General features: G+C 36.2%; 1 protein-coding gene across 4 annotated transcripts in view; it reads left to right on the forward strand.

The window, feature by feature from the left end:
• The window catches only part of LOC136025404 (protein D2-like), a 29,766-nt gene extending 11,439 nt beyond the window's left edge, over nt 1-18,327 (forward strand). For all 4 annotated transcript variants that reach the window (XM_065701416.1, XM_065701417.1, XM_065701415.1 and 1 more), the window contains exons 2-5: nt 7,797-7,894; nt 9,748-9,871; nt 13,947-14,160; nt 18,084-18,327. In XM_065701416.1, coding sequence (XP_065557488.1) covers nt 7,823-7,894; nt 9,748-9,871; nt 13,947-14,160; nt 18,084-18,222 — 549 coding nt within the window. In that variant the 5' untranslated portion in view covers nt 7,797-7,822 and the 3' untranslated portion in view covers nt 18,223-18,327. The remainder of the gene's footprint in view (nt 1-7,796; nt 7,895-9,747; nt 9,872-13,946; nt 14,161-18,083) is intronic.
• The last annotated feature ends 3,826 nt before the right edge of the window (nt 18,328-22,153 follow it).

The raw sequence follows: 22,153 nt of genomic DNA on the forward strand, positions 1-22,153 counted from the left end.
TATCCTCCAGAGTGCTAGCTTGGCCAATTACCTTGGAATCATCAGTATATAGCGTCATCCTGCTTTTAAGCACTAGAGGAGCATTGTTTATGAAAATATTGAACATGGTGGGGCCAAGAACACTACCCTGTGAAAAATGCATAAAATGGGTAGGTTTTTGAAGCCAAGGGAAATTTTGGGGTTGTACACTATAAATAAAATTATATTTTAAATACTAATCCCAGTTATCACTGGTGATTTCTGTATTGTAGGAAGCCAAAAGATAAGTAAAAAAAACTCATGTATCCATTAATGTTAATATCCAAGATTGTCCACTTTCACTTATGAGTTTAAACTAGCCAGCTGTATCTAAACAAAACAAACATCTGATTTTGTTTACAAATAACATTACTATAGAGCAAAGCATATTAGTCCATGAGCCTCATGGGCAGCAGGGCAAGGTCTGTATTCTGATTAATTAACAATTCAACCAATCAGAATGCAGACCTTGCCCTGCTGCCTGCAGGGCTCATGGACTAATATGCTACTATGCAGAAATTACCAGTGATAACTGGAATTAGAATTTAAAATATAATTTGTACAGCCCCAACTTTTCCCTCAGCTTCAAAACCCTCTTTCTTCTTCAGTTTCAGCAGGCCCAATGAGCTTACAGTCGTCAGCATATAATGTTAAAAGGTTGCATAGATAAGTTGTATACAGTCGTTAATATATATGCTGAACAACGTTGGCCCAAGGATGGTTCCCTGTGGGACGCTGCTTATAACCGGGGAAGTGGAGGAGAAAACTGGATCGCCATTATCAGTGTAGATCATGACACGTTGAGATCTACCAGTTAGGAATGCTCCAATCCAATCAATCACATCCTCATGCACCTGGTAAGCTTTAAGCTTCAGCAACAGGTATGAGTGTTCAACTTTGTCAAAGGCTTTGGCTTGCAGGCCAAAGGTTATGCAGGATGGTTGTTAAAAGGGTGCAACAGCAGTATCTAAGGAACAGCTAAGGATATTAAGATGAAACTTTCAAGACATGCTGAGGCATATGTTGAAGAGTGATCAGAAGGCAACCAGCCCCCTCATCTTGTCTTTCTAGATGTCGCCCTTAACACTGAGAGAAATTTTGAAATGGATTTTTTTCAAAATAGTTAAAAGGTCTAACAATTGGGCCTCTGGGGATGCCATGCACCCATAGTTCCTCAGGTAAGGAATGTGATTTATTGAATTTGTCTTTTTTTAATGTTAAGATTAACCTTGGGAAAGAGGGGAGTATTTGATCCTGGGTGTACCCAAAAAAGCCAAGGGTATTGGAGTGAAGGTTCAATAAATACTGAGGGGTAAGTTGAGCGAGAGTGTAAGACACTGTGCATCCAAGATTATCAAAAAGGCATTTCTGCAATATCTTAGGAATGGGCAAGGGTGTTACCTTTAAAGTTTCACAGCCACTACTACTGCAATAGCTACTGTGCAACTACCTGTGACTGCTATAGTTACTAAGGTGATTTTCAGTGGTGACCACTTGCAACTACCCTCAGGACATTTTGAGGAGGCTATTGAATAAAAATAAGTATTCTATGTGTAAAACCAAAGCACAAATTTTCCAACTACTCTTGGAAATTTTGAGGGGGATATTGAACAAAATTTGAAAAAAAATTATTCAAAGTAGTCTAAAGGTCTAATAAGTATGCCCCTGAGGTCATCATGCATTCCAGAACCCCCAGGGAGAGGGTTGTAAACTATTAACTTGGCTATTGTTTGCAAACTTGATTATCATTTCAAAAAAGAGAATATGTGATCATGTGTGTATCCAAAAAATTTAAGGGTGTTAAAAGACAAACTAAATTAAAAGACACTGTTTGCATCCAGGCTAGTAATAGGGTGAATTTGACGTATGTTAGTAACAGCATAGGCTATTAACATAAAACTTTCAGGGCCAGCACTACTACTATTGTTGCTACAACAGTGACAGCTACAATTTGCAACTGTGTGCAACTATTTGCAACTGGGACTGCAACTATTTATGCCTGCAAATACATCTGCTTGTGGGTACTTTCAGGAAATATTGAGGGGGCTGCTGAACAAAATCTGAACACACTATGTGCATGCTGGTTGTCAAATGGGTGCATTGGCAATGTGTCTGAAATGGCTGAGTGTATTAAGTTGAAACTTTCTGGGCATGTGTAATAGTGCTTGGAGGCCAAAGAGTCTAATCACTTATCAAAACTGCAAAATAGCCACTTTGGTCAAAATAGTCAAAAGTCTAATAACTTTGCCAGTGGGGATATTATGCCCCCTACAGCTCCTTGAAGAAGGGTTATAAATTATGAAATGTGTCCATTGTCTACACACAGAATTTATCATTTGGAAAAAAAGAATGAATATTTGATCCTAGGTGTGTCAGAAAAGGCTAAGGATATTGAGGTGAAACTTCAGGAATTGTTGAAGGGTATGGTTAACTAAGTAAAAAGATACTATGTGCATCCAATTTATCAAAAGGACATATTTGCAATATCTTTGAAATGACTGAGGGTATTAACTTAAAACTTTCAGGACCACTATTGCTGCTACAACTGTGACTGCAACTGCGACTATTTGCAACTCTGACCATGACTACATGCAATAGTGACTACAAATGCTACAACTTGTGAGTGCAACTGCTTGTAACTGTGACTACTACTATTAGTATGCTACTGCTACTGCGATTTGGACTGTGACTGTAAATACTACTGAAACTATTAATATTGCAGCTAATACTATTGAATTAAGTCAAAAGGTTTATTTGTATTGTGCTTGTCAGAATGGCATAGTGCATCCAGGTTGTCAAAAAGGCCTATCTGCAATATATCATGAATGGCTAAGGCTATGTTGAAAATTTCAGGGAAATCAAAAGACACTAATTGAAACTGTTAAATTAAAATCAAATATTTCAGTTCTTCAGTCAAAGACATGAAAAACGGAGAAATTTTCAGTGTATTAACCAATAACAGACTTGGTAATAAAAAAAGTGAAACAAAATCTAGAATTGTTCAGTTTCCAGAGATTAGTATCATTATATATTACATATTCAGTTTATTTTCACTAAATCTCACCAGCCTTCTTTTTTATTATAGTGACTTGTTTTTAATTTGTCATTGATTTTTTTTAAAAACAAAGCATACTGTTCAAAATACCAATAGTTTTCAATATAATGCAAACGATGCAATATGCTTTGTAACTTTTACAGTTGGGGTAGTAACCAAACTCCTGCTGGAAGTAATGTTTGATTGTTTTAAGTTAGGCTTGAATATTCAATTTAATTTTCACTCATTTTAAAATATTTATATCAGTATCTAATTTTTTTATGTTTGATATGACCATTTATTTAATTGTTGTTTGTTTCAAGCTTCATTTATTCTTTAATAGTAATTTTTTGTCGCTTTGAGTTTGAATTAATATTGGACTTCATTTCTGCTGCTCTCAAGTTTTATATGGCTCTTTACTTTCTTTGCAAAACTATATTTTTGAAAAGTTTTTATGGCACTTGGTATTAACCAAGTGACATATAGCAATCGCCAATTCTGTCGGTCTGTCTGTCTGTCGGTCCCGGTTTTGCTACTTTAGGCACTTCCAGGTAAGCTAGGACGATGAAACTTGGCAAGCGTATCAGGGACGGGACCAGCTTAAATTAGAAATAGTTGTTTTCCCAATTTGACCATCTGGGGGGGGGGGGGGTCGGTTAATTCGGAAAAAAATAGAAAAAATGAAGTATTTTTAACTTATGAATGGGTGATGGGATCTTAATGAAATTCGATGTTTGGAATAATATTGTGTTTCAGAGCTCTTATTTTAAATCCCGACCGGATCTGATGACATTGGGGGGGGGAGTTGGAGGGGGGAAACCTAAAATCTTGGAAAACACTTAGTGGAGGGATTGGGATGAAACTTGATGGGAAAAATGAGCACAAGTCCCAGATACATGATTGACATAATCGGAACGGATCCGCTCTCTTTGGGGTTGTTGGGGGGGGGGGGGGTAATTCTGAAAAATTAGAAAAAATGAGGTATTTTTAACTTACGAACGGGTGATCGGATCTCAATGAAATTTGATGTTTAGAAGGATATCGTGTCTTAGAGCTATTATTTTAAATCCCGGCCGGATCTGGTGACATTGGGGGGGGAGTTGGGAGGGGGAAACCTAAAACTTGGAAAACACTTAGAGTGGAGGGATCGGGATGAAACTTGGTGGGAAAAATAAACACAAGTGCTAGATACATGATTGACATAAACGGAACGGATCCGCTCTCTTTGGGATAGTTGGGGGGGGGTTATTTCTGAAAAATTAGAAAAAATGAGGTATTTTTAACTTACGAACAGGTGATCGGATCTCAATGAAATTTGATATTTAGAAGGATATCGTGGCTCAGAGCTCTTATTTGAAACCCGACCAGATCTGGTGACACTGGGGGGGGGGGGGGGGGAGTTGGGAGGTGGAACCTAAAACTTGAAAAACACTTAGAGTGGAGGGATCGGGATGAAACTTGGTGGAAAAAATAATCACGAGTCCTAGATACATGATTGACATAACCGGAACGGATCCGCTCTCTTTGGGGTAGTTGAGGGAGGGGTTAATTCTGAAAAATTATAAAAATGAGGTATTTTTAACTTACGAACGGATTATCGGATCTCAATGAAATTTGATATTTAGAAGGATATCGTGTCTCAAAGCTCTTATTTTAAATTCTGACTGGACCTGGTCACGTTGGGGGAAGTTTGGGGTGGGGGAACCTAAAATCATGGAAAACGCTTAGATTGGAGGGATCGGGATGAAACTTGGTGGGAAAAATAAGCAGAAGTCTTACATACGTGATTTACATAATTGGAATGGATCCGATCTATTGGGGGGGGGGAGGGTTAATTCTGAAAAATAAGAAAAAATGACGTATTTTTAACTTACGAAGGAGTGATCGGATCTTCATGAAACTTCATATTTAGAAGGACCTCGTAACTCATATCTCTTATTTTAAATCTCAACCGGATCAAGCGTAATTGGGGGGGGGGGCTGGACATCTTAGAAAATACTTAAAGCGGTGAGATCAGGATGAAACTGGATGGGAAGAATAAAAACCTGTGTAAGATACGTGACTGACATAACCACCGACCGGATCTGCTCTCTTTGGTGGAATTGGAGGGGGGGGGGTAATTTTGAAAATTGAGGTATTTGTAACTTACGAAAGGGTGACCAGATCTTAATGAAATTTGATATTTAGAAGGATCTTGTGCTTTAAAGTTCTTATTTTAAATTCCGACCAGATCCTGTGACGTTGGGGGGAGTTGGAGGGGGAAACTGGAATTCTTGGAAAACGTGAAAATTGGGGTATTTTTATCTTACGAATAGATGATCGGATCTTAATGAAATTTGATTTTTAGGAACAATTCATGTCTAAGAGCTCTTATTTCAAATCCCGACCAGATCGTTTGACATTGGGGGGAGTTGGATGGGGAAATCTTGGAAAAACACTTGGAGTGTAGGAATGGGGATGAAGCTTGGTGGATAGAATAAACAAATGTCCTTGATACGTGATTGACAGAATTGTACTGGATTCGCTCTCTTTGGGGGAGTTGGGGGGAGGGGCTCAGTGATTTGGCGAGTTTGGTGCTTCGGGACGTGCTAGGACGATGAAGATTGATAGGCGTGTCAGGGAGCTGCACAATTTGACTTGATAAAGTCGTTTTCCCAGATTCGACCATCTGGGGGGCTAAAGGGAGAGGAAAAATTAGAAAAAATTAGGTATTTATAACTTACGAGTGGGTGATCGGATCTTAATGAATTTTGATATTTAGATGGACATCTTGACTCAGAGCTCTTTTTTTAAATCCTGACCGGCATTAAGCCTCTTATTTTCCTTTTTAAATCAATCTATTGATTCACAGAATTTTGTTAGAGCTCATACCATATGATCTCTTGGCTCTTAGCTCTTCTCGCCTCGTCACAAGTGCCATATGAGCTCTTAGCTCTTGTTTAAAATAATAATTTGGAAAAGTTTTGTTACTGCATTCATTTATGAGTCAATCAAGTCTCTTTATGCTAGCACCTTGCTCACCTGGTCAGTGTGACCAGGTTTGTCAGTTTGTCAGACCTGGTCAGTGTGACCAATTGTGGGTTGTTTGCAATATTATTGCAAATATCTTTTGTTTCTGTTAACAACCCTATAATCAGCTTTTTCCACAATAATACTGGTTAAATTGTTTTTGTTCTCAGTAATGATATCTTCGTTTTCATTGTTGTGTGTTGTGTTGTTTTTTTGTTGTTGTGTTATATATGTTGTTTATGATATTGTTCTGTTAGTTTTTTCTATTGAATTTTTCACTACTCTGCGGTGTTCATCTGTGGGTGTAATCAAATTTTAAAAAAATTAGTTCTATCAACTGAAGGTAAGGAGCAACATTAAAACTTAAAACAAACAGAAATTATTATGCAGATGAAAGTGTTTGCCCTCTAGTCAATACCTTGCTCTTGACGCTATAGTTTTTTTTAAGTACTTTCAAAAGAGCTAGATATTCTATTTATACAGCCTTTGTGATTCAGGGATCATTCTTAAAGAATTAGAAAATTCGACCTTTAGTGTAAAGAGCATGGTATTGACTAGAAGGCAAACCCCCACGGATACGTAATAAATTCTGTTTGTTTTAGGTTTTAATTTTACTCCTTACTTTCAGTTGAAAACACTTTTTTTATGTTTAATTTCTGATTGTTTTTTAAATAATGCTGGGAAATCTGGCGCCCCGTTCATGGCAAATTCCCTTTCTCCATGGAAAGATCCTCTCATGTAACCCCATCCCAAAGACCCCCCCCCCCACCACCAGAAAAGTCCACTCTGAAAGTGTGTGTATGCTTTCCAGTGGCCACTGAACTTCCTGGGAGGGTGTAAAAAGGGAGGCTTTGAATAAATTGGGATGGAGGAGGAGTGTGCGTAGCTGTGTTAGCCTCAGGCGGCTTGACGCTGCAGTGAGTTGTTAGTAGCAGTAATAGTAATAATACTATGTTAAACAATGGGCATAGTTCATAACTTGCAGCCCTTCCAGTGGGGACTGTGAGGGATTAAGTCATCATCAAAGACATGGTTATTAGATTTTTTGAATATACTGAACAAAATGGCTATCTCAAAATTTTGACCAGGTGACTTTGGGAAAAAATGAGTATGGGAGGGGGTCAAGTTGCCCTCCGATTTTTTGGTCACTTAAAACGGCACTAGAACTTTAATTTCTGTTCAAGTGAGCCCTCTCGCAATATTCTAGGACCACTGTGTCGATATAATCACCCCTGGGAAAAACAACAAAGAAACATGCATCCATGATCTTTCTTCTGGCAAAAAAAAATACAAAATTCTACATTTTTGCAGATAGGAGTTTGAAACCTCTACATTATGGTTCTTTGATACACTGAATCTAATGATGTGATTTTCATTAGGACTTTGTGACTTCAAGGGGGGATGTTTCCCTTTTTATAAATAAGAAAAATTTTCTCAGGCGTGTCACGTTTGATGGGTAACACTAAACTAAATGAAACATTTGAAGTCAGCATAAAAATCTGATTCTTTTGATATATCTAATGGTATCAAAATTCCGTTTATTAGAGTTTGGTCACTATTGAGCTGTGTCACTCCTTACTTACAGTTTGTTACCATGAACTGTTTGATGTTCATTTGTGGGTCATAAATAAATTTTACTTTAAACATAAAATTTATTTTAGTTAATTTTTTTAATTAATAAATATTTTATTTAATTCTCTGTTGTCTAATTTTATTTTAATATTTGTCTTTTTAGGTTGTCTCCTTTACAGCTCTAAAGCAATGACTGAAAGTTTTGGAAAGCATCATGTTGTTCCAGATGTTATTAATATTGCCCCTCCAGCTGTCATGAAGGTACCAAATAAATATTTATGTATAGACCTGTTTCCCTGGTCCCAGTTGCTAATTATTAATAGTTAATAATTTTCTTTTAGATAAAACGTTACACTCAAAAGGCATGAAAAGATACAAAAATAGGAACTTTCTTTTTCTAATGTAAGTTTGAGCATAATGTAAGAGGTCTTAGTTTCATCATATGTAGACATAATGAATCTAGTTTTGTAAGGATTTAATTCTTTTGGTGAAAATACAACTGTTGACTCCTTCCAAAATGGTATTCTCCTCTGGGTGCACAAACCTAACATGAATTTTATTCTTCAGTTTTTTCTCTTAGAATGTTTTCAATTGTTAAAAAATTTTATTACATATCTTTAGTCACAATTGTATGTTAGGCTTTGTAAGCATAATTATTAGCAAAAGCATTACTAACAATTTTTTTTTAGGACTTTGGAAAGATACTCTGTTCTGAATGTAAAAAAAAAAAGGTTGTTTGTTTCCTTTACAGCAATACAGGGATTAATTCACTTTGGATGGGTGCTGACTGGGAATACATTCGAATTTTGACTTTAAAGTTGCTCTGAGCAACTCTTTGACTATCTCTAGAGCCTAAAATTGCCTCAGGAATTTAAACTTGGGGAACATCGAAAGCTAATCAATCATAACATATTGCAGAAGCAGCTAAAATGCTCAAAAAAGGAGATTTGGTGATTATGAAACAGAAAATAAAATAAGAATGGATTAGAAGGTTGGAAACATTCCTGTTTTTGGTGAAAACAGAAACAGAAAAATTGTTAATAAAAAATAGAAAGTGATAGAAATAGTGAAAAACATGAAACTAATTCTGATTCTCTGCTTTATCAAAAACAAGAAAAAGAGTTTTCTAATTGTTTTTTTTTACCATAAAAGTTATTTTTTATGCTTTTTGGCAATATACCAAAATTTAGATTGGCTTATTATGATAGCTGATCAGGGATTTAGAAAGGGGAAGAGTATTTTTTTTGGATTTTGACATACAGAATTCTAAGATTTCAGCAATGTATCCTTCAATATCACCTATATTCCTCATACTTTGCATTTTTGTTGAAGCGTCGTCCTAAACCTTGGCTCTTTCCAAGATAAAATCCTTAATACGTGAATGTTATTAGTTTATGGAAGGTTTGCATAACAAAGTGTGATAAAGACAGATAAACAAATCAATATGAAAGATGACAAGCAAATTAATTTCAACAAAAATGGGTAAAGATATTACCCTAACTTCCTTAATGCGTTGAGCAAAGGAGTGGTTCTTGACTAACCAAAGGGAAATATCCTAAGATCTACTGAATGTTAAATGTCAAATCTCCTAATGAACTATCTTGATTAATACAAAAAACAGTAAAAGGTGACGGGGTTACCAAAGAAGGAATAAGGAGGGGTTTAATTCTCATTGAGTTTTTTTTACCTTCGTTCTGAAACTCCTCTAACGAGCGGGATAATATTTTTTCCCTGAATTTTTACGACCAATTTACGAGTAAGATTCTTTTTTTTTTGGGGGGGGGGGTCAAACTGGTTGAAACATCTCCGTGAGTTTGACCCAACTACTGTGCCTCTGAGGAAGCTTGATCTGTCTTGAAGAGGGTCTATGCTGTCCGTTAGGGGGTGATGCAACATGAGAAACCAACCTGGATATGTGTTCAATATTTTTGTTTTCAGAATAAATAAATGATAAAGGTTATAATTTCATTGACTGAATATTTTTCGATTTTTACTAAGATTGTATGATTTATTATTAATTAAATATTTTCTTATTTGTTAAATTATTTCCTTTTTAATTAAATGAGTTATATTATATTATACTAAAATTATAATGTATCATTAAATTTTACAAGGTTGACTTTGATAGTGGTGTTAATGCTGATCAAGGAAATGAGCTGACTCCAACTCAGGTTAAAAATCCTCCTACTGTTCATTGGGATGCGGATCCGAATTCTTTCTACACCCTCTGTATGACAGGTTAGTATTTATCTATTCCTAGGAGTTTTTATATTTATTTATTTACGTTTATAATTAATGGAACGACTTATGTTTTTGTCAAAACCCACAGTTTAGTAATTTAGTGTAGTAATTAGGGTAAATTTAGTAATTATCTAGCTAAATTTAGTAATTTTATTTAGTAATTTAGCAAAATTTAATGATTGGTGTAAACCCAACATTTAGGGTAGGCCTACATAGGAAAAAAAGAAGTTAGAAGTGAAGAAGGGACAAATTTCCAGGGCACAAACCTCAAAGGGGCTGGGGAAGTAACAAGCTGTATGTAAAATTTAGTCGAAGTGAAAACATTTTTATTTTAATCTATTTTATTTCTTCTTTTTTCATATGAATTGATTTTTTGAAAATATCAAAACTAATTATAAGACGTTACTGTAGAAACGGGTAACAAAGATCTAAGAAGTGTGAAGAATTAAGGTTATTTTGCGCTATTCTTCTCTATTCTTGTATTAACTCGAATCTATTTTTTGCGTTTGGGGATAACGTCATTCTGCGTCAACTGTCCCAAACTGCTAGTGTTCATATTATGAGGGCTATAAGAGCTATAACAATCCCAAAGATGGTGTTTAGAGTTAATTTTGATGGTATTTGAACGCTTGAATACTTTTAACAGGAGTTGTAACTCTTATGGAGTAAAATTTTTAGTGAAAAAAAACGGGAAATGCGGTATTACATTTGAAATTAAAAGGCAAAGAATAAATGAAATTGGTGAACTATCATAAGACCAAAGTCGTGTCCAAAAACAAATTTTGTACCATAATTGAGCTGGGGGGGGGGCTAGAAGATCTCCCTTTACCTTATCTGGACGGATGGATGCTGGGTGTTACCCTGGGAAAATAGGATGATCCAACACCACAAAATACTTGTGCACACCGATCTACAAAGAATTTAGCAATGAACCAACTTTCATTTACGCTGGCTGCTGAGTAATTTGACCCTGTTTCAGCTGTTGCCCCGCTTGCCAGCGAAGAAGGAGCAGCTAGGCCGTTATCCCCCTCCCCTAGAAATTTTCCTTTGACTTGTAAAAAAGTAATAAAAATGCATACAAACAAATTTCTGATTTGTTTTTTGTAACCCCTCCAAAAAAAAAAAAATCTCTATCTTGAACAAAAATTTTGGATACACCCTCAAGGACCAGGACTTTTCGACTCATCACTTCTGATTTCAGACTCACTCTCGCATCCTCCTGATGCGGCGTTTTCTACTTACAGCGTTGGTCCCGTCGTTTTCTACTCACACCGTTAGTCGTGTAGATCTTTTATACTTTTTCCTGGCGTGACGCTAAGATGTTCGCGCGTGACGTAGTCTTGGTGCAAAAAATGGGCCTTCTCCATGAAAAGCTCACAAAATACCTCTTTTAAGTTTTTTTTTCTTGATTGATTTGGAACAAGATACCCAAGTCTCTGGAAACACGCTTCATCTTAGTCTAATGCTTTCAAAAATAGTTCCATCAGATCTAGGTTAAAGTGAAAATATAGAAAAGCGATTTGGTCCTGACTGACTGTTAGAACATGGGTAACACATGTTTCGTGCCTCAAGCTTTTTATGAATTCGCCAGTGTTTTTGATCCCATTGCCTCTTTTTGGCTCTATTTTCCCACATGCAAATGAAAGATGGAACTTGTGTGTATTTTTTTGCTGACCAAGAAGAAAATCCATCTTCTTTTGATTCACACTAATTATCTAGTTTTTTTTGGAATTTCATGATCATCTTGATATCGTCATACTCTTCTATCAACTTAGCTGAGTGTCTAATTTGGACTACTTCAGAAATATACCTGATACGAAAAACTACACGTTTTAGACTATGCTTTGAACTGTCAAGAAACAATCTTCATTCTCGTGGATCGTAATAAGTAACTCAAAATACAGATGTCCTTGAAGGTCTAGGTCCTAGACTCCAGGCAATATACAAGTTGATTTCGCTCTTTGAAAAGGAAAGGAAATCCTGCTCTCGATTTGTGTACAGTGAAGCTCTTGTGCATCCATTTGATAAATATTTCTTTCAGTCGAAGCCCCAATGCTTTTTTGGAAATTTCCAGACCACTTCTCAAGTCATTTAATTGGGATGGAATAAATTGCTGTCACTACTAACTGTTTATGGCCCTTGGTATTAACCATGTGACCTATAGCAATCGCCAATTCTGTTGATCATTCTGTCGGTCTATCTGTCCTGGTTTTACTAGTTTAGGTACTTCCAGATAAGCTAGGACGATGAAATTTGGCAGGCGTATCAGGGACCAGACCAGATTAAATTTGAAATAATCGTTTCCTTGATTCGACCGTTTGGGGGGGGGGAGTGAGGGGACGGCTAAATCGGAAAAATTAGAAAAAAGGAGGTATTTTTAGCTTACGAACGGGTGATTAATGAAATTTGATATTTAGAAGGATATCGTGTCTCAGAGCTCTTGTTTTAAATCCTGACCGGATCTGGTGACATTAGGAGGAGTTGGAGGGGAAACCTAAAATCTTGGAAAACGCTTAGAGTGGAGGGATCGGGATGAAACTTGGTGGAAAAACTAAGCACAAGTCCTAGATACGTGATTGACATAACCGGAACGGATCCGCTCTCTATGGGGGAGTTGAGGGAGGATTAATTCTGAAAATCCAAAAAAAATGAGGTATTTTTAACTTACGAGTGGGTGATCGGATCTTAATAAATTTTGATATTTAGAAGAACCTTGTGTCTCAGAGCTCTTATTTTATATCCCGACCGGCATAAAGCCTCTGATTTTCCTTTTAAATCAATCTATTGATTCTTAGAATTTTGGCTAGAGCTCATGCCATATGAGCTCTTGGCTCTTCCGAACTTGTCACAAGTGCCATATGAGCTCTTAGCTCTTGTTTCATCTTGATCTGTTCAATTTTTAAAAATGGGTAAAGAATGCTGATCAGAGTGTGGTATAGGGTGGATAGCTGATGGAACGTCAGGGTAAATAATTTCGTGTCTATGTCTTGCAAATTCCACTTATGGTACAAGATAGTGATAGGTTACTTGATCACTTGGAACGCTCCAAATCATTCGAACTCGAAGTGACAGATTTAGTTGCTTTCCTTTAGTTCATTCATGAAGCATCTCTTCAAAGTTGGTGTAGTGGCGAATTGTGTATATGTCTGGGGCCTATAACTTGTCTTTTCACCAAGAAGAATTTTTAAGTATGCCTTGTAAGCAGATTTTATAAGTTGTGAAATTACGTTTTTAATGAGCAAATGTGTTTGCTTTTGTAACTGTGTCGTAGGGAATGTTTATCTATTTATTATCTATGTTTTTCTTTTCTTTGTGTTACTTCACTTCTACTGTTTATATAGCGGTTTATCAATAAATTATTACTGTTATAAAACTTGGTAAAATTACATTGATTGTTTGACCATTTGAACTGTCACGGATACCCCATCCTTTTATTTACAGTACTTTTTTTCTGTGTATAAATTACCATCTCTCTTTCTTTCACACATGCTAAATTTTTTTTAATCTTGAAAATTTTGTCCCCAGTAATCTTTTTTCCTCTCTCCCTCCTTCTATCTTACCCCTAACCCCTTATGTCTTATTTTCCTACTAGCCGAAGAGTCTTGGAAGACAGACAAAAAAAACCGTGGTTTATACTATTTTATGAGGATCGGTGCAAAATTTGTTCCCCTTTCTAACACATATTCAAAGCTGCCTTGCTCCCCTCCTTCACCTCCCTCGCCCATTACGAAATAGTTGTAGTGTACACGAAGCAAAAAAAGGTAAACTTACTAAAACTATAGGGAGAAAGGATCCACACTACCTCTTTAATTTAACTTTTCATCTACCAGCACGTATACAACAGTCTAATGTCAATTATTTTAATCGCATATGCAGCTTTTACTCAAAAAGAAATATATTCTAAAACTAAAACTATCGCTGGGGGTGAAACCGCTTGATATTTGGTTTTACACCTTTGGTTTATTTGGTTACACCTTTCGTTACAAAGAAAAGGGCTTTTCGTTAATGTATTTTCCTATAAACATAGATGATTATCATTTGCATTGTAGATTAATGGGTCGTTATTTTCCAGACCCAGATGCACCAAGCCGAAAAGAGCCAAAGTTTAGAGAATGGCACCATTGGCTGGTTGTTAACATTCCCGGCGAAGACATTAGCAAGGGCGAAGTCCTCTCGGAATATGTTGGGGCAGGACCTCCCCAAGGCACTGGACTCCATAGATACGTCCTCCTTGCTTTTAAGCAAGCGGAAAAAATAAGTGCAGATGAACCACGATTGACAAACAGGTAGCTATACATCTCTATTAACACTAAAAACTCACTGCAACGTTGGACTGTCTATGCTTGACTCGCTGACGATCCCACTGTTGAAAACCTCTGGGAAGCCACTTCTCGAAGGATTTTAGTCTTTCTTTACACTTACATCACATTCCAACTGTCAGGGCTTTGAATTAATTGGCTGTATTAATTCAAAGATGTTATAGCATTAAAAAAAGAAAAGGACTTACAACCCGGTCCTTGAAGGAGGTTTGACTGTCTGGTCTAATTCTCTGATGTTTTTACTACTCTCATACTTTCCAAGACATACCCCTTTTTATCCCTCACAGCAATGGTTGCGAAATGAAGTTTTTAAGACAATGACTGTTTTTGCTGCCTCTTTGACACACAGCAAACACTACCGTCAATTCATGAAATAGGAGTGGACAGGGATTTTTAGAATGAAAAGACAAAATAAAAATGATATGGAGCAAACATGCCACCAAAAAAACAGAAAGTAAATACCTTGTTTTAGGCATATTTTTCAATATCTAAAAGCCATGCTCCTCCCTTCCCCCAATAAACACCATTACCAGAATGTAAACGAGTGGTTATAAGTAATGGTTGAAAAGCTCAAAACGGATTTCAAGAGAGTTCCTTATCCTTTGGAATGTAAGGCGAGAAACATAACACCTTTTGAGCTGCTGCAGTCCTTCTCTTTTCTATCTTGTGCGCTACTTGGTAAACTATTCTATGCACTCGGGCTTTTTCTATAGGGGAAATAGTTCCAACACAAATTTTTCTATGCTTTCAAAAATACTGCATCCAGCTATTTTATTATAAAACTAATATAATGTGGAAGTTCTATTCTTTCCAAAAACGCATAGTATGATCTAGTTTACATTCACACCTTTTAAAGTGGTAGCCCATAGTGCCATACAAAGGGGTAAGTTTGATCTAGTTTACATTGACACCTTTTAATGCTGTAGCCCATAGTGCCATACAAAGGGGTAACCTTTTTTTTTGTTCTTGTAAGGGTTGTCCATAAATAAATTTATTTCGAAGGTTATTATCCTTAAGCTTTTGCATATTTCACTGCCATACCCTTAAAGGGCACACCCTCCAGGGCGAGGTTGAATAAAGCTGCGGTCCAGAAGACTTGCTGTATCAAAGAGTTTGTTCAGAAGTTAGATTGCTGCTGTGCTGGGTCTTCGCGACAAATTCCTAAAAAAAAAGTAAGAGAATACTGCACGACAGTAAGTGAAGGAACTTCTCACTGAGTGAAGTTTCAAATTTTAGCCCTTCCATCCCCCCCTCACTCCCGTAAATGGGTCCCTGTGCTTGTCCATGTTTCATTTTTAAAATCAATTTACCATAAATTGAGCTCCTCATCCGTCAGCTCCAGCGCCGGACGTCCAGTGCCTACGGCAGCACAGTATCTAATAAACTTCGTTTAATCGCCGCCTACTAGCTAAATTGTATAACTCATATGCCCTGCCAAATCGTTTCTAACATGCATCTTTTTGGCGTTCCTTCTCAATAAAGGAAAAAAAACCACTCCAGTCAATTTATTACTGGTATGCTAAATATCTCCTCGGGTGTCCTACCTTGGGCCAATAGGAGATACGGTATTATGGACCCTAATGCTGCTATCAGCAGATGCATCGAAGCTTATAACAAAGGAATTAATGTACACCCACTGTGTTCCCTTTCAAAACAGTAAGTGTATCGCTTTTTTTTAATTATTGTGCTCATTATGTGTATTGTGTAATTACATGGTTAATTATTGTGCTTCTGCACTTATTTTATGATTTGTTTTTTTATATTTGTCATTTTCTATCTCTCTCTTTTCTGTTTTTTTTTTCTTCTCATATGCTCATCTTGGTATTGCGTTTACAACGGATCATAAATAAACTTAGTTCACAAATTGTGAGACCTATTGCCCTTGTCAGCGAAGAAACAGATTAAGGGGTAACCGAACTGGCATTTGTCTTTTCGGGCCCTCCTGTACCCTTATATGACCCTGAATCAATATTTCGAGATATTCAGTCAAAACAGAACAGCCAAGGCAACATGAACTGCACAAAATTATTAACTCATTTCAAAAGAGGCTTCGTATATAAATTCTTACAGAATGGTGGACATGTCACAGCCTGTTAAAATCTTAACAAAACAAGGATCCAAACCCAGGTACTAATTTGGTATGAGTTTTCATGTCGCACCTTTTTCATCTTGGGGTCATATTGGAATCTTTTATTAAAAACTGTTTAGATTATAATACGATTTTCTTAAATAAAACACAGCGAGTACAAATTATGTGAGGCTATATTTGCAACGTCAGTATCCAAAAATGGTGCTTAGTATATGTCTTATATGTTTCGCAAATTAGTGGCGAATTTGTAGCATTTTGTGGCGAATTTGTAGAAATGTGTGGCGAATTTGTAGCATTTTGTGGCGAATTTGTAGCAAATGTGTGGCGAATTTGTAGCATCTGACGATTTTGAATTAGTTGATTACTTTGGACTTATTTTATATTTATATACGAAAATGCTGTTGCTGGTGTGAGGTGGAATTGTGGTTTTTAGTTGGTTCCGTGTTGAATCAGGAGTTAGAAGGGGTGTGTCCTATCTCTGCTTTTGTGGATTATTTTGATGAACTTTGTCTTAACAAATGCTCTAGGAGAACATGGTACCAAATGGAAAGATAAAACTCCCTTAGACTTATATTATGCAGATGATTTGAATGTCCTCGATAGAAATGTTACCAAAAGTATTGAAATTTTCGAGTTTTTGAGAATTCAATTTACAAAAATGTGTTTGAAAATGAGTACCACCAAGACTAACTTTTAGACCGAGGATAAATGAGGGTAATTTTAAGTACCGAGAAAATTGATAAAGTAGATAGTGTTTCCTGCGTAGTAAAAATGGCTGATTCAGCGAAGATGCAGAGTAGAATAGCCAAGGCATGGTGTCTTTTCCCAGTTGAAAAAAAGTTGATGAGAAAAAGAAGGTAACTCTGCAAACTAAGGTTCGAATATTAGAAGCAAATCTATTAAATTTTTCCCAGAGATATTGTGCATGGGTAGTTTTTGGGCACTCATTTGACTGACGGTATATCAAACATTAAGCTGCACGGAAAATGTGGCTCGACGTTAGTCTCTAGGGCTATAGTGGAGAAAGGTTAAGACGGCTAGGATACGTTTTATGATTTATACGTTTTTTTCAGGATACGTTTTTTTTTCAAACTTCAATTTACGTTAGGGGCAATATTAAGAAGCAAACTTTATAACTCGAGACCTGGAATGAACCTTGTTGTTGAACCCTCTCAGGCAATGAACCAGATAGCATTTGTAATCTGGAAGTTATTTCTTGTCAGCATAAATATCATTTGTCTTAATTTTAACGCTGGTTTATTTGCTGGCGGTCACTGTGCATATCATTGAAATGTCCAGAACCTTTTGTATCTTTTTCACTGTCTAATAAAAGGACATTTCCCTATTTAAACTTAAATATGGTTATTTTTGGAATGAAGGATAACAGCGTTAAAAAGTGTGCATTTTGGCCATCCATGTGGGGTCCAAATGAAAAGCAGTTCGTTTCCCTAATGGGATGGGAGGGTGTCTTAAGCAAGGACTTAAAGGAAACTGTAACTTCGTGGTAGCGGAGCTAAAGAGTGAAGCTTTGAATAGATAGAGGTCGAAAAGGAGAGTGTGCTGCTATGTTAGTCTCAGGTAGCTCAGCGCTACAGTTAGTTGTTACTTGTAGTATGCTTAGCCAATTGTCAATAGAAATTGTTTGTGAAACATTAAACCCTGTGAGTCACGAGGACGCACGCCCTCCACATTCCCCGTCCTCTTCCGGGGGTTCTCTAGTGAATTACCTTTCGCTTAATCAAGAGATTCTTCATTATGGCTAAGTTTGTTTTTCATTGTTAATAAACTTGTTTCTTTTAAGGTCTGGGGATAATCGAGGAAAGTTTGCAATTCGCAAATTCGCCCAAAAGTACAACCTCAATCAGCCGATCGCTGGGAACTTCTTTCAAGCTCAATATGATGACTACGTCCCAGAGCTGTATAAACAGCTGGGAGCTTGATGTTTCTTTGGAGAGACTGAATCGTATTATTTTGTGATTTTTTTTGTCAATATTTTGGCCTTGTGATATATATTCTCCTTTCAAGTAAAATTGTGCTGCAGACTGCTTGAGTTTACTTTTTATTTTCCTAACAATGGAATGTAGTACAAAGAAAAAAAGAAAGTTTATTTGAGCCCTACGGCTATACACAACATGATTTAATAATACAGCACTGCATACAACACAAACCCAATATAAAACAATACTTATTTTCATTCACTCGGGCTCGACTAAGCCTCTCCCGCCTTTTCCACATATCGTGCCATTTTGCATATGGTTCCAGGTTTCGAAGACCTCAGGATATCAGAAAGTAGCACCAACCGATGGTCCCCCCAAATTTCATCCCTAAGACTTTCAAGCTCCTGGCACTCCATGAGGAAATGGGCTAAATTATTATCCTCTTTTCCGCAATACCCGCACTTACCATTTGTTCCCACATTTTTTTTTTAATTTCTTTTACTTTACTATATTCATGCAGTGTTTCCGACGAATATATGGAACTTTTTTTTACACGAAGATGGATACGCACTCTATGTAAAACTCATAAGAGAGAAATCTTTATTCCTATAAACTGTATAGATTTTATTGGAATTAAAAACTGTTTGTATATCTGACAATGCAGCTGCACCGACCACAATTGAAAAAAAAAATTCAAAACAAGTTTAATTTTACTTTTAGCCTAGATTTCTGTTAAAGCTCAATGTTTATTTGGATTCATCCGAAAATTTTCCAAAATATGGTAGGTCTTTGATATAAATTTGTTTTTAGTTATTATAAAATAGCAGGGGATAAATAAAGCAGGCACGTAGGGGGGGCGGGTGTCTGTATCCGCCTACCCCCGAAAACCCAAAATATTTATCAAATATCCCGCAATTTTTATTCAAATTATCGAATAAATTTGTTTTTAACGCATATGCCTGGTGAAAACAAACCATTTAGGGAAACCTGGCTCTTTTATCTTTCACCTAGTTTAAATCAGTCTGTCTTATCAACCTACATCAATTTTTTATACAAGTCAAGCGGATAAGGCAGATAAGAAAACACGAACTATTTGTATTTCTCCACGTAATCTCTTAGTAACTGGTTATGTCTAGTCGCAAGCCCAAAGAGTATAGGGAACTGTAAAAATAAGAATTTGGTTGCTTTATCATGTATTTAAAATGCACTGTTCCGTAATTGTCAATGCCATTGGGAGGGAAGTATTACCCAACAGCACTAGAAAAACTAAAAGAAAGCTCAATTTCAATTTAATAAATTTTATCATAATTATCTGATTTAAGTTTTTTTTCAAGTCCAACCTTAAATTGTATAAAATGAGCCAGATTTTTTGCTTTGTTTTGAGTCCTTCCTGTATTATTAAAGTTATGGTTTGGTTAATATGTACCGTTTATTTTAGGGAGAAATGCACATAAATATGCCTATTTTGCCCTTTTGGTAAATGTGGTTATTGTATTCCTTCCATGTAAAGATTAAATAAAAAAAAACAAGTTTTTTTTAACTGCAAGTAAGGAGCGACATTAAAACTTATAACGAACAGAAATTATTCCGTATATTAAAAAGGTTGTCCCCTCCTCAGCACCCCGCTCTTTACGCTAAAGTTTGACTCTTTGTTACAACTACTTTTTAAAACAATAAAAAAACTTTAGCTTAAAGAGCGAGGTGTTGAGGAGGGGACAACCCTGTTAATATACGGAATAATTTCTGTTCGTTTTAAATTTTAATGTCGCTCCTTACTTTCAGTTAAAAAAACTTGTTTTTTTTTTATATTTAATTTTTGAACGTTTTTGAATTATTGGCTGTTTTGATTTTGGCTCACTGCACGTGAATAATTAAAACGAAATTTGAATTTTTTTTTTTTTTTTTGCTAAATGGCTTTCAAATTTTGATCGGACTATTTTGACAATAAAGAAATGGTGGGGGAGGAGGCCTAGTTGCCCTCCAATTTTTGGTTTCATAAAAACGCAACTAGATTTTTTTTTACGAAAGTTTTTGTTAGTAATAAACATATGTACCTTACGAATTAAATTACGTAACAAACTTCTATATTTGTGTATTTTTATTACGTATATGAGGGGGTTCGCCCCCTCGTCAATACCGCGCTCTTTACACTAAGGCTTGAATTGTGTCCCAAACCTTTATGAATGACCCCTGAATCACAAAGGCCGCTGAATAAATAGGTAAAATTACTAAAAATATATTAGCGTAAAGAGCAAGGTATTGTGGAGGAGACAAATCTCCTTATATACGTAATATCTTATGTTCATTTTAAGTTTTAATGCTGTTCATTACTTCCAGTTGAAAAAAAATTATTTATTTTCTCATAGTTTTTTTTATAATAATGTTTGAAAATTTTGCGCCCCCTTTATGGAAATTTTCTTCCCTCGTGGTAAATTCTTCCATGGAAAGATCCTTCCGTGTGACCCCCATCCCAAGTCCCCCTGAAAACGTCTGTACACTTCATAATAACCATTACTATAGATGAACCATGGTCAAAGTTCGTAACTTGCAGCCCCTCCTCCGGGGAGTGTGGGAGATTAAGTCGTACCAAAAGACATAGTTGTTAGGTTTTCGACTAAGCCAAACAGAGTGGCTATCTCAAAATTTTGATCGGGTGACTTTGGGGAAAAAGTGTGGGTTGGAGGGGGCCTAGGTGCCCTCTGATTTTTGGTCACTTAAAAATGGCACTAAAACTTTTTATTTCCTTTAGAATGAGCCCTCTTGAGACATTCTAGGATGACTGGGTCGATACGATCACCCCTGAAAAAAAAAAACAAATAAGCACGCATCAGTGATTTGACTTCTGGCAAAAAATACAACATTCCACATTTTTGTAGATATGAGCTTGAAACTTCTAGAGTAGGGTTCTCTTATGCGCTGAATCTTATGATGTGATTTTCGTTAAGATTCTATGACTTTTAGGGGTTGTTTTCCCCTATTTTTTAAAATAAGGCAAATTTTCTCAGGCTCGTAACTTTTGATGGGTAAGACTAAACTTGATGAAACTTATATATTTAAAATCAGCATAAAAATGCGATTCTTTTTCTGTAACTATTGGTATCAAACTTTCGTTTTTTAGAGTTTCGGTTACTATTGAGTCGGGTCGCTCCTTACTACAGTTCATTAACACGAACTGTTTGAAAAAGACCACATCTAGGTTGTATTGTAGTTTTTATAATTGATCTTACTAGATAATGCTAGTTGCTCGTTTTGTTCCGAAACGAACTTGGTTTACCTCTCTGATCAGTCTTAAATACTCTTGGCCTAGATATTCAAATCTTTCCATCCCTTCACATCTTTCTACTCAATAATTTCGTAAGCTTGATAAAACTCTCGAAAAATATACTAGTCTGCAATGGAGGTTGATTTCTATTGACAAAATCCATTCTAGATATGGTTTCATCAACCATTTGAGAAAAAATGCATATATGATTTATACACTACATATCCAGTTTTAGAGGAACTCTTCCAAATTTTGAAAGTTTTAAGGCCTGTTTACATTGAGGTTTAGACCAAAGTTGGAGCCTTAGTGTCTGTATAAAAGACACAGTGTGGGAATATCTACAGTAACTACCGAACGGAAATGGGTTATTAGGACAAGCTATGAAACTTGGCGCTAGGAGAGATGGGAGGGCTTTGGGGAGCGTCTGACGCTTCGGTTCTACAATCATGTCGATTCCAAACTGCTTGCTCCAATAAATTATTATTACTATTTGCCAGATCAGTTTCGGCTAAAATTATGGTTTTTCTTTGAAATAACGAGTAAAATTAAGAATTTGTAGGACATCGCAATAAACTCTGTAGAACGCAAAGGAGAAATGGTATCTTTCACCGATGTTTCAAGTCATAAGACCTTTTCTACCAACAAACCGAATTGTAAAATCACAATTGTAAA

This window comes from Artemia franciscana, chromosome 3 (assembly GCF_032884065.1).
Source record: "Artemia franciscana chromosome 3, ASM3288406v1, whole genome shotgun sequence".
Taxonomy (NCBI): Eukaryota; Metazoa; Arthropoda; class Branchiopoda; order Anostraca; family Artemiidae; genus Artemia; species Artemia franciscana.